Source organism: Oncorhynchus masou, chromosome 3, assembly GCF_036934945.1.
Source record: "Oncorhynchus masou masou isolate Uvic2021 chromosome 3, UVic_Omas_1.1, whole genome shotgun sequence".
Taxonomy (NCBI): Eukaryota; Metazoa; Chordata; class Actinopteri; order Salmoniformes; family Salmonidae; genus Oncorhynchus; species Oncorhynchus masou.
In genome coordinates, this window is record NC_088214.1 from 41686818 (window position 1) to 41700577 (window position 13760).

Below are 13760 nucleotides of genomic sequence, written 5' to 3' on the forward strand. Positions count from 1 at the left end.
TAGGTCCGAGACTTACACGTTTTTCACAGCTACTTCCTTCTAGCGGAGGCCTGACTAAGGACTTAGTCTCGACATGAAGGTCATTTTAAATGGCTCTACACTCTTAGAAAAAAAGGCGCTAGCTAGAACCTTAAAGAGTTCTTTGGATGTCCCCATAGGAGAACCCTTTCCGCAGAGGCTTCTACCTAGAACCAAAAAGGGTTCTCCTATGGGGACAGCTAAAGAACTCTTTTGGAACCCTTTTTTCTACCAGCGCAGGCCTAGGTGGAACTGGGGAGAAATACATTTATGAAACTTTCTAGTAACGGATTTAAAGGCCCTTGATTAAGACGCATTGGCTGTAATCGATCAACCAAGTTGAATGGTAAACATAACATTTGATCACCATACTAGAGCTAAATATAGTTAAATATAGTCAAGCAAGGGATTTATTCTTAATCCAGTGGACCTTGTCTGTAGAAGATACAATGTTTATAATCAACAGAATCATTCTATGTCATTATCATTAATTAGTTTTTTTCCATGCTCATTACAATACAGTGAACTGTATACAGTACATATGTAAATAATACATCTCTTCCAACTATTGCCACAGTTACAATCAAATATTTTTGATTGATCCTTTGCTTTACTGCTCTGTCTATTGCCCTCTGGTCAGACTACATACTCCTAGGAGAGAGGATGGGTCCTGGTCAAAAGTAGTGCACTGCGTTGGGAATATGTGCCATCAATCTTTGACCTTATAGTTACTGAGTTAGTGGGTTTGACTGGAGTTGTTAGTTGGCTACTGTCCTTCTCCATGTGATGAATGGCTTTTATGAACAACCCTTTTTTTCCCTCACCCACTTTTCTGTGGGAGTCTGTATTACATACTTCATTGATGTGTGGAAGGAAAGGGGGAAGAGAGAGAGGTTATGTAAAGTGAGTCACCGCGGCTCTGAGGGGTTCACTCGTGGGCTGTGGCGCCACAGCAAACAAACCTGAAGAGGTGCGCAACGGGTGATCACTAGTCTTCATGGAGACCACGGCCAGCCCAAACTCTCTGAAGCCGCTTTCTGGCATACTCTCTGACGCCCGCTTTCTGGGAAAACCCCTCTGGGAGGCTGAATTTGTTGGGGAATTTGCTCCTCCAGATGTTCCTGCAGTCTACCCCCCTCACATACACAAGAACCCTGAGACCAACGGCGTAACTTTGAACCTGACAGCCCCAATATACAACACAATGGCCCCCTGGGAGATTTATAACTGTGAAATGGTTGTTTATGGTGAATTTTGAAGGGGAAATACATTTCCTGATTGTTTGTTCAAAATATCCCAACCACAACTGATATACCAAAAATGGCTGTATTACTTTGAACTGTTGGTCTAACTCTAACAGTTCAGAGGGGAACCATGCTTGGTCATTTTTTTGTAGAACGACTGAACGGAACGTTAGCTACATTGCATAACGATTTGCACTGAATTACGTTTTCCCACTTTAGTATTGCCAGTGTAACAGTATAGCTTCCATCCTCTCCTAGCCGCTACCTGGGCTCGAACCAGGAACACATCGACAACAGCCACCCTCGAAGCAGCGTTACCCATGCAGAGCAAGGGGAACAACCACTCCAAGTCTCAGAGCGAGTGACGATTGAAACGCTATTCGCGCACACCCCGCTAACTAGCGAGCCATTTCACATTGGTTACACCAGCCTAATCTCGGGAGTTGATAGGCTTGCTGGCAAATACACAAAAGTGCTGTTTGAATGAATGCTTACAAGCCTGCTGCTGCCTACCATTGCTCAATCAGACTGCTCTATCAAATCATAGACTTAGTTTAAACATGATAACACACAGAAATACGAGCCTTAGGTCATTAATACGGTCGAATCCGGAAACTATCCTCTCGAAAACAAGACGTTTATCCTTTCAGTGAAATACGGAACCGTTCCGTATTTTATCTAACGGGTGGCATCCATAAGTCTAAATATTCCTGTTACATTGCACAACATTCAATGTTATGTCATAATTACGTAAAATTCTGGCAAATTAGGCTCCCCAAACTGTTGCATATACACTGACTCTGCGTGCAATGAACGCAAGAGAAGTGACACAATTAAACCTGGTTAATATTGCCTGCTAACCTGGATTTCTTTTAGCTAAATATGCAGGTTTAAAAATATACACATTGGAGCAACAATACGCAACATTGCACTCCTCGTGCAATGTAATCAGGTGGTTAGAGCGTTGGACTAGTTAACTGTAAGGTTGCAAGATTGAATCCCCCGAGCTGACTGTCAGGACCCGGTTTCGAACCTGGGTCTCCGGAGTGAGAAACAGTCACTTAACCAACTGAGCCACGAATAGACAGCAGAACCCAGAAGATGAGGCAGACACAGCAGTACTTAAGACGGTGTATTTAATAAAGAAAAAATCCTAAAATACAAAAAATGGCAAATCCAAAAGGTGGTAGGAAAAACACTAAAAGACCTCAAAAGAAACTCACCAAAACTAAACAAAAACAAAAAACAGAATACCACAAGAACTTCACCCGGAAACGACAAGAGCACACAGAACACTAGGGCAGGGTGCTAACATACAAACACAGAGCACAGAACTGAGGGAAACAAAGGGTTTAAATACAATCAGGGGAAACGAGACACAGGTGCAAATAATAATGGGGATCAAGGGAAAAACATAGGGACAAAAAGCACAATGGGGACATCTACTGACCAAATCCCGGAACAACCCTGGCCAAATCCTGACAGAATCCCCCCCCTAGGAACGGCTCCTGACGTTCCTACCAGCTCTCTCAGGGTGGAGGACCCTGAACTGACGAATGAGGTCAGGGTCCAGGATGTCTTTGGCAGGAACCCAGGAGCGCTCCTCAGGACCGTAGCCTTCCCAGTCCACCAGATACTGCCAGGACCGCTGCACCCGGCGGGAATCCAGTATCCGGTGGACGGTATAAGCCGGCTGGCCTCCAATGACACGAGGCGGAGGGGGAGGTCTGTCTGCCGGGACAAGGGGAGAAAAAACAACAGGTTTTAACAATGAAATGTGAAATTAATCTTAAGGGATCTGGGTAAGTGTAGGCGATAAGAAACTGGGTTAACTCTCCTGGCAACCTTGAAGGGACCGATGTATTTTTGGGACAGCTTGCGAGACTCCACCCGTAGAGGTAAGTCTCTTGTGGAGAGCCAGACTCTCTGGCCGGGGCGCAGGGTAGGCCCGGGACGGCGACGTCTGTTGGCTTGTTGTTGGTACCTCTGTGAGGAACGCATAAGATTGAGACGGGTCTTCCTCCACATAAGCCGACAGCGTCTGACGAACTTCAAGGCTGAAGGCACTCTGACTTCTGCCTCCTGGTCCGGGAACAATGGAGGAGCATAGCCAAACTGACACTCGTGCGGGGACATACCAGTGGAGGAGGAGCGCAAGGTGTTGTGCGCGTATTCGGCCCAAACAATAAAGGATGACCATGTGGACGGGTTGTCACGAGTCATACATCGGAGGGTGGTTTCCAGCTCTTGATTCATCCTCTCTGTTTGGCCGTTGGACTCCGGATGGTACCCTGAAGATAGACTGGCAGAAGCCCCCATGAGTTGGCAGAAGGCCTTCCAAAACCTTGAGGCGAACTGGGGACCTCTGTCAGAAACCACATCTTGAGGAATGCCGAAGACTCGGAACACATGATTAATTACCAACTCAGCCGTTTCCTTGGCAGAAGGTAACTTAGTCAGAGGGACGAACCTGGCCGCCTTTGAAAACCTGTCGATTATGACTAGGATAGTAGTATTGCCATGGGATGGAGGAAGTCCAGTAATAAAGTCCAATGAGATATGGGACCAGGGTCTGTGGGGAACAGGTAAAGGGTGAAGGAGTCCTTGAGGGCGGAGGTGAGAAGATTTGCCCTGGCAGCACACGGGGCAGGCATTGACGAAAGTGGCAACGTCTTCTCTTATGGTAGGCCACCAGAACTTACGCTGGATGAACTCCAAGGTGCGACCTACGCCCGGATGACAGGTGAGGCGAGAGGAGTGCCCCCACAGAAGGACCTGAGTCCTCACTGCCTTGGGGACAAACAACCGATTGGCAGGGCCTCCTTTAGGGTCCGGTTCGCTAGCTTGAGCACGTCTCACGGTATCCTCAACTTGCCACGAGATCGGAGCCACAATCTTAGCAGCAGGAAGGACAGGCATGTCCGTGTCATCTCGAATGGCAGGAGCGTAGACTCGGGACAGGGCATCCGGTTTGAGATTCTTCGACCCGGGCCGATAGGTGAGGATAAACTGGAATCGATTGAAGAAAAGAGACCATCTAGCTTGTCTAGAGTTCAATCGCTTCGCCTGCTGGATATACTCCAGATTTTTGTGGTCCGTAAGCACTTGAAACGGGTGAGAAGCCCCCTCGAGCCAGTGTCTCCATTCCTTCAATGCCATCTTAACCGCTAGGAGTTCACGATCCCCCACATCGTAGTTCCTCTCAGTCGGGGTAAGCCGGTGTGAGAAGAAAGCGCACGGATGAAGCTTCTTGTCTTCACCCCTCTGAGACAGGACAGCTCCAACACCAACCTCTGATGCGTCTACCTCCACCACAAATGGTTCATCCGTAGTCGGTAGTATCAGGATGGGAGCAGAGAGGACGCGCTGCTTGAGTCCTTGGAAGGCCGTCTCAGCTTCTCTTCCCCACACAAACCTTGCATTGCCACCTTTGGTTAAAGCTGAGAGAGGAGCTGCCACCAAACTGAAGTTCTTGATGAACTTGCGGTAAAAGTTTGTGAAGCCCAGGAAACGCTGAACATCCTTAACGGATTTGGGGGTGGGCCAATCCGCTACCGCCCCTACCTTCCTAGGGTCCATTTGGACTCGACCGGGTTCCACTACAAATCCCAGGAATTGTACTCGGGATGAATGGAATTCACATTTTTCCGGCTTAACGTACAGATGGCTGTCCAGGAGGCGTTTGAGTACTTGTCTGACATGCTTAGTGTGTTCTTGAAGGGAGCTCGAAAAGATGAGGATGTCATCCAAGTAAACGAACACAAATATGTTAAGCATATCCCTAAGCACATCGTTTATGAGCGCTTGGAACACCGCTGGGGCGTTGGTCAGGCCGAAGGGCATCACCAAGTATTCATAGTGACCAGTAGGCGTGTTGAAAGCGGTCTTCCACTCGTCACCAGGTCTGATCCGCACAAGATGGTATGCGTTCCGCAGGTCAAGCTTAGTGAAAACAACTGCTTCCTGGAGCAGCTCGAAGGCTGTGGCCATAAGGGGTAGCGGGTAACGGTTACGGATGGTTATGTCATTGAGTCCCCGGTAGTCGATGCAAGGACGTAATCCACCATCTTTCTTGGCCACAAAGAAAAACCCTGCTCCCGCCGGGGAGGTTGATGGACGCATGAGGCCTGCTTCCAGAGAGTCCTTGATGTAGGTATCCATAGCAGCTCGTTCGGGTGGAGATAGGGAAAAGATCCGACCCCTGGGGGCAAGTGCCCGGAAACAGGTCGATGGGGCAATCGTAAGATCTATGGGGTGGTAGCATGGTGGCCCTCTGTTTGCTAAACACCAGTTTGAGGTCATGGTAACACTCGGGAACTCGGGTCAGGTCGATGGATTCTAAAGACTCGGGAGTAGAACTCGGGAATTCTGGAAAATACAAGTAGCTTGGCACGTAGGACCCCACTGCTTGATAGTGCCCACAGACCAGTCGATGTGAGGGTTATGGCTGTGAAGCCAGGGGTATCCAAGGACGAGAGGGAACTCGGAACAGGAGATCAAATGAAAGTTCATCAATTCCTGGTGTTGTGAAACTGAAAGTCTCAAGGAGGTAGTGACATGAGTGACAAGTCCAGATCCCAAAGGGCTTCCATCCAATGTAGTAACCCTCATGGGGTCACTTAGAGGTTCAGAGGGAACGCCATTCTCCTTCGCCCAGACACCATCCATGAAGTTACCTGCGGCTCCAGAGTCTACCAAGGCTTGAAGGTGAAGCTTGTGGTTGTCCCAGGAGAGGGTGACTGGAATGAGCAGACGGGAGTTGGACGGATGGGAGGAGGTTATGTTTCCCGTTACAGTTCCCCCGGTCTGTACGGGACAGAGCGTTTCCCTGGAGCCCGGGACACGTGGAACGGAAATGGCCCGGTTTGCCGCAATATAGACAGCGTCGCTCCTCATCCGGCGGTCTCTCTCAGCCTGGGAGATGCGTCCAATCTGCATGGGTTCCGGTGGAGCCAGCGATGATAAAGGTGGGGACTCGGAGCTGGGACTGATAGGGGCTAGAGGTCTACGGTTGAGTTCTCTCTCTCTCAGACGCTGGTCAATGCGTGAGGCCAACTTGATCAGGGACTCGAGATTGTCCGGTGGTTCCCGAGTGGCCAGTTCATCTTGGATAGTGTCGGAAAGGCCTTTCAGAAAGCACACCGTGAGCGCCTCGTTGTTCCAGCCACTCGCTGCTGCCACCGTGCGGAACTGGATGGCATAGTCCGTCACGCTGCGCCAACCTTGATGGAGAGTCAGGAGCTGTTTGGCTGAGTCAGAACCACTGCTTGGGCCTTGAAACACTCGTTTGAATTCCTCAGCAAAGGCAGAGTAGCTGGCACAGCAGGAACTATGGGCATCCCACACAGCAGTAGCCCAGGCCAGGGCTTTTTCCGACAGCAGGGTGATGATATATGCGATCTTAGACCGGTCGGTGGGAAACGACGAGGGTTGCAGCTCAAAGGAGAGAGAACATTGAGTGAGAAAGCCTTTACAAGCACTTGGATCACCTGAGAACCGTTGGGGAGGTGGAAGACGAGGTTCAGCCAGGGGGTTAACTGCCATGGGTACGTGAACCTGAGGTACTGGGACGGAAACTGTTGCCGGGGTAAGTCGATCAGATATTTGCTTAATGGAAGTCAGCATCTCCGACAGAAGATGAGAATGTCTAGCCATTAAGGCCTCTTGCTGAACCAGGGCGGCTTCGTGGCGTTGGACAGTCTCCTGGTGGTGGGACAGCGTGGCAAAAAGTTCCTGGGAACTGGCTGCCTCTGGGTTCATTTTTGGCTCTGTGTTTCTGTCAGGACCCGGTTTCGAACCTGGGTCTCCGGAGTGAGAAACAGTCACTTAACCAACTGAGCCACGAATAGACAGCAGAACCCAGAAGATGAGGCAGACACAGCAGTACTTAAGACGGTGTATTTAATAAAGAAAAAATCCTAAAATACAAAAAATGGCAAATCCAAAAGGTGGTAGGAAAAACACTAAAAGACCTCAAAAGAAACTCACCAAAACTAAACAAAAACAAAAAACAGAATACCACAAGAACTTCACCCGGAAACGACAAGAGCACACAGAACACTAGGGCAGGGTGCTAACATACAAACACAGAGCACAGAACTGAGGGAAACAAAGGGTTTAAATACAATCAGGGTAAACGAGACACAGGTGCAAATAATAATGGGGATCAAGGGAAAAACATAGGGACAAAAAGCACAATGGGGACATCTACTGACCAAAACCCGGAACAACCCTGGCCAAATCCTGACACTGACAAGGTAAAAATCTGTCGTTCTGCCCCTGAACGAGGCAGTTAACCCACTGTTCCTAGGCCATCATTGAAAATAAGAATGCGTTCTAAACTGACTTGCCTAGTTAAGTAAAGATTAAATAAAGAACAGACAAATCAGTGTCCAAAAATACAGATTCCGATTGTTATGAAAACTTGAAATCTGCCTTAATTAATCGGCCATTCCGATTAATCGGTCGACCTCTAGTGTGCCGGGGTGTGGCTTGAATCAATGAGTGACGTATTTGACAGGCAGCGGTGCATTTTCAAACCACAAACGAGCCCCTCTGTAATGGGTCCTATGTGTTGCTGGTATAGAGAGTCAGGCGCAGGACAGCAGATATGAGTAATCAACGTACTTTTACAAAGTAACAAATACACGCACACCATGACAGACCGAAAATACAATAAACAATCACTCACAAAAAAACATGGGGGAACAGAGGGTTAAATAATGAAACAGTAATTGTGGGATTGAAATCAGGTGTGTTGTCACGTTGGAAGCATACTCAGACCAACATGCAGCGTGATCTGGGTTCCACATTTTAATTTATTGAAGTAAGTGAACCGCACAACAAAACAATAAAGAAACAACGAAACGTGACTATGTGGTGCGATTACCGATTACAACGATTACCAGCTGCCTCTAATTGGGAATCATACAAATCACCAACATAGAAGAAATAAACTAGAACCCCACATAGAAATATTAAACTAGACTACCCCCTAGTCACGCCCTGACCTACTCCACCATAGAGAAACAAGGGCTCTCTATGGTCAGGACGTGACATGTGAAACACAGACAAAACAAATGGAAAAAGAAAAATGGATCAGTGGTGGCTTGAAGGCCGGTGACGTCGACCGCCGTTTTTCAACTGGTAATTCAGAAAGGCACCGTTGGCGTTTAATTGAACGCTGCATTTCATTTTTTTCATACTGAACGCAGACCTGGTGACTTTTCTACTCCAAAATTTATGAAAATCAAATAATGGTGACACCATTAAAATAAAATGTTTCCCTCCAAAAATGTGCCTAAAAATGTGTCCAGATTATCAGGCTGGTGTGTCATTTAGCAATAAGCATTACCACCTGTAGCCCAACTGATGCAGCGTGGTGGATATAAACAAATAAGCTGAAGTGTGTGGTTGCCCATCTGTATTTGTCATAATCATTAGCTAGATCAGTGCTTCCCAAACTTTTTCATACATGGCCCCTTTTCATCATGGAGGAACATCATGGGGCGGCAGGGTAGCTTAGTGGTTAGAGCGTTGGACTAGTAACTGAAAGGTTGCAAGTTTAAATCCCTGAGCTGACAAGGTACAAATCTGTCGTTCTGCCCCTGAACCCACTGTTCCTTTGGCTGTCATTGTAAATAGGACTTTGTTCTTAACTGACTTGCCTACTTAAATAAAGGTAAAATAAAAATCATATTCCCCCAATTGGATGAAGTGCTACTATTGTTACAGAAAAATATGGTATAAGAATACCTTTCACTCATCAAGAAACAATACATACAAACACCAGTACCTTCCATATTAAAATCAAGAAGAACAATTTTATAAATGAATAATTAACCAGCTTACTGCTGTGCAATGTCACATTTTCTGTTGAAATAAAATATGAAGGTGGTTCTGATGGTATTCTTAGGGTGATTATTGAGTTGCTTAAACATAACGAGTGTTTTACTTCCACATAAATAAGGAGGATAGTTTGCTGCTGCTGGTCGGAGTCTGTGAGACAGACAGGCAGGCTTGCTTGAGAAACAGGCTTGCTTGAGTCTACTGCCTGAGGTTCAGAGGAACATCCCTTCTCTAATTCCGTAGCCTAATAGAAACCAGTTGTTTGAAAGTTTAAAATACTACTAAAGTTGTCTTGGAACTCCAAACATATAACCATTTCCAATTATCTCTTGTTTTGAGAAAAAAACGCATGTGCATCTAGTCACGTCGCAATATAAACTTTACTTAAAAAATGTCCTTTTTCAATACAATTCTTATTGGTGCTTGTGAATTTACCATGTGAAATGTGAGTGTTCTTCTTGATTTGTTACAAGTTAGAGAGAGAGAGATTCTTCAACGTGTGTTTGGTCAGTCCGTCAGATCAGAGGCAGTAGGGGTGACCAGGGATGTTTTATTGATACTGTACAGAAAGTATACAGACCTCTTCTCCTTTTCCACAATTTAATCCGTTTTAGAATAAGGCCATAACTTAACAAAATGTGGAAAAGGTCTGAATCCTTTCCGAATGCCCTGTAAAGTACGTGAATTGGACCATTTCTCTCTCCTGCTAAACATTCAAAATGTATCGAGAACTTTTGTATGTCAAGGAAAAGACATGAGTAAAAAGCACATTCCTTTCATTAGTAATATAGTGAAGTAACAGTAAAAGTTTTCAAATAGTTTCAAATATGAATAGTAAAGTGAAGTAGAGATGCTCCCCCCAAAAACAACTTAAGTAGTACTTTAAAGTATTTTTACTTAAGTGCTTTACACCACTGGCAGTTATTGCTCCATTCTCCTTACCAGGGTTTGCCAAAGTCGGTCCTTTGGCACTCCTGGGTGCACGTTTTGATTTTTACCCGAGCATTACACAGCTGATTAGAATAATAAAAGCTTGATTAGGACTTGGTTATTTAAATCAACTGCGTAGGGCAAAAAAAAAAAACATGCACCTAGTGGAAACCCTGCTTACAAGCCTCGCTCAACCTTTTTCCCCTTTACAAACCATGGCCTCTGAGGACGAGGCCAAAGCAAATGCATCATTGACACGGGGGGATCCAATCATACAATGTTGAATTGAATAGTACTGTATAGTGTAAAGCCACAGAAAGCTGAATGCATCAAATTCATCATGGTATATTATTGAGGGATTCAAATTGGCCTGTCTGTAATAGGAGGATCATGATCCCCTGTCCTCCCTTCAATTTGTGTGCCTGCCTGATAGTAGGAGGCAAAGGCTTCATCCCAATTAGATGGGAGATTATGGTGCATGGCCAGTGATGATTATCTTTCATTTGTTCTTGGAGCCAAATTATTTCAACCTCCTTCCCCTTTGTCTTCTCAGTTTATATACAGTATGTGCAAGTCAGAGAGGAGAGACAGAAATGATGGATATGTTTTGCATGTTTCATATATCATATTGAATGTAAAAGACATCAAAGGTTTGATCTGATCATTTCTGTCCTTTTTGATCTGGTAATGAAAATGAACAAAACCTCATGTCATTATGTTTCATATAGTTGCATTTTATTTCCAAAAATAATTCTGTCACAAGGAATTCTGGGACTAAAAAAAACATAAATATATATGCATAAATATTACAATCTAAGTCGAACAGTTGCACAGTAGAAACAAATAAATAAATGCTAATAAATACAGAAATAAATAGACAAATTAAAGCATCGGATAATATAAAACTATAACAGCTTCTCCATCAGTGATTGTGCAAAGCAGTCCTTTTCCATCTCATTCTTCTTTCTACTCAAAAATCCATGAACAGGAACCTCTTGGTGTGTCCTTGACTTCAAGACACAGGTTCACCTTTTGCAAACCTCAATACCTCAATCTTCACATTGAGCGAGGCTCTTTCCCAGGCCACAGGACAAGATTTCCAGTCTTGATTCTGACTGACTTCCAGTCCAACATTCATCTCCAGTTGCCCCTCCATATTTCTGACCAATCAGTACTGAGGAGGAACCTAGTGAGGCTACCTGGTTTCCAGTGTGTGCTTTTCAGCTTGTTTCCTATAGTCGTCTCCTTTGTGTCCCATTCGCCACTTGCAGTGGGCCTTAACCAACCTTAACCAGCATCAACCAGCATTAACCAGCCTTAATTGGTCTTAACCAGCTTTGACCTGCCGACTGATCTCCAGGTAGGTGATGGACTTGAGGAAGCGAGGGTAGCAGTCTTTCTCCATCAGGGCGTAGATCTTCTCCTGGGCCAGGCTGAAACAGGACTGGCTGGGGCGCTCCAGGTTCTTCTTGGTGATGGCTTTGGTCTCATGGTCTAGGTTGACCTGGGTAAAGAGGGCAATTTTGATTAATATGTTTTTAACAATAAACTAAGTGTTACTGAGTATTGTTCATGTACAATTAGTAAATTATGTGTGTGTGGGCGCATATATTTCTGCAGTGTACATCGAATCCATGAATTCCCCTTCAAACATATTCTGTATGTAGTTAGAACAATTGAATCATTGTATTTGTATTGTATATTGATATTTACCTCTCTTGGTGCGTCACTGCAGACATACTCCTCATAGATTTTCTTAGCCTTAGCGGATAGCTTTGAGGAGGGCTTGGTTATCCTGTAGTCTTCACAGGCCAGGTAGAAAGCTATGTTCTCCTCACTAAACTCTGACACCAGGAAAGCTCTGAACAAGCACAGTCCATCTGGAAAAGAAAAGATGAGACTCAATTTCAACATTTTTTATATTTGGAAAAAGCTGCATTTCCTATAGTGTTAAGTATGAATAGTATATTTTAATGTGATATTATGAGTGCATCATGATACTGCTCTTTAGGCTATTTATTCTGGCTCTATGGGGTACCAGCCACATGGCTTTTCCTATCCACTTTTTCAATGCACATCTCTACAAGATATACTTCTGAGCTTGTACAGTATGTCATATTAAGTATGCTACAGATGCAGGATCTTAATTTGACCAGTTTCCCACAGCAGGAAAATAATCCTGCAGCAACAGGAAAAGTTAATTCTTGTGTGGGTTATAATTAATGGACATTTTTTAAGGGGTTGACACACTTTCAGCTTTTTAAAATAATTTCCTGCAACAACAAGGTGATCAAATTAAGATCCTACATTCGTATATCATTTAAGTAAGAGAAGTGATCAGTATGATAACCCATATCAATAATCAGACTTACGTTGGTTGGACAGAAGGTTCTCAAATGACTGCCTCCATTTTAAGGGCTCGTCCATATTTAACCTGTTGATAAAAAACGTCAGGTTAGTTCACCCAGTCCTAAGAATATATGTTAGCATTTATTTAGCATAGCATCCTAAAGTTTTTTTTTTCCATTTCCAGTGCAAAATTTCAATCATGACTACATTTATCACTATTCAATTTAGATCAAGTTTAAAAATCTATATAGCAGTTGAGTATTCTGAGCTAAAATATCTTACCTTATTTTGCCAGTCTTGTGTGAGTGACTGATGCTCAGATCTGGCTTCTGTAGAAAGCTTCTAAAGAGAGCTTTGAGTTCCTTTGCCCTGTGAAAACAGAGACACCATTTACATTAGTTTGATGCAATCATTCACATCTTACTTACCACTGTCTATCGAATTTCCCCATGAAGTAGCTATATAATCATTCCCATCGATGTAAATCCAAAATGTAACCCTAATCCAGGCACATATAATGAGATGGAAGAGATAGTAGAGATATATGACAAGACATACCTCTCCAGACATGTGATAGGCAGTGATTCCAGTTCTCGGCACATGGTGGGAGATGATGAGATGTGATCCTTTGTGCTACTGTGCTGTATTTCTGTAGTGTTCCGGAGCTTTTAGTCTACGATGGCTCTAACACTGCAGTGAAACTAGTTCTCAGTGTGGTCTACTGGCTGTGTGTGAAGAGTGTGTTTTTATAAGGCAGCCCCCTCTGTGACATCACGTCTCTTAGCCAATGACATGAGGGCCGTGGGAGGAGAAAAATACTCCCTCGGTTCATTTTTTTTCTTTGGGGAGGGGGAGGGGGGGATTGACCATCAAGTGTGTGATTAGAAAGAAGGAAGCAAATATAAGCAAGCATATTATATTAAGCAAGCATAATATAAAGTTAATTGCAAATCCACACAATCATTTATTTAAATGTGTTGTATGGATTGAGTTTATTTCCAGCCCTCAAGCAAAAAACATCTGTTTGGAGATGTAATTGTAATGCCACTGCAATAAATAATTGTTATGATACTGAAATTACTATAATACTTTGGGCCAGTTTCCGAGACGCATATTAAGCGTAGTCCTTATCTAAAAAGCATGCTCAATAGTGAATCTCCATTTGAAAGTGATTTTTAGTCCAAGACTAGGTTAAATAAAGCCTAAAGCTTATTCTGAGAAGTCAAACACCCATGTCTATAATTAGTCTTCCATTTTGGGCTAGACGAGAAATCTATTGTCTATTCAGAAAGGGGTTTCTATTTTTAAACATGAGACAGAGCCAACACCAAAGACAATCTGATGAATCTCTGTGAGTGTGAAACAGGAAAG

The 13760-nt window shown here is 44.3% G+C and overlaps 1 protein-coding gene across 1 annotated transcript; it reads right to left on the reverse strand.

Annotated features, from left to right (window-relative positions):
* Nucleotides 1-10753: 10753 nt before the first annotated feature.
* On the reverse strand, nt 10754-13106 carry LOC135517028 (regulator of G-protein signaling 5-like). Its single transcript, XM_064941062.1, has 5 exons — nt 12948-13106; nt 12672-12758; nt 12413-12474; nt 11754-11920; nt 10754-11544 (listed from the first exon to the last, which is right to left on the reverse strand). The coding sequence occupies exons 1-5, from the start codon at nt 12989-12991 to the stop codon at nt 11368-11370; spliced, it is 537 nt and encodes a 178-aa protein (XP_064797134.1). The 5' UTR covers nt 12992-13106; the 3' UTR covers nt 10754-11367.
* Nucleotides 13107-13760: the final 654 nt, after the last annotated feature.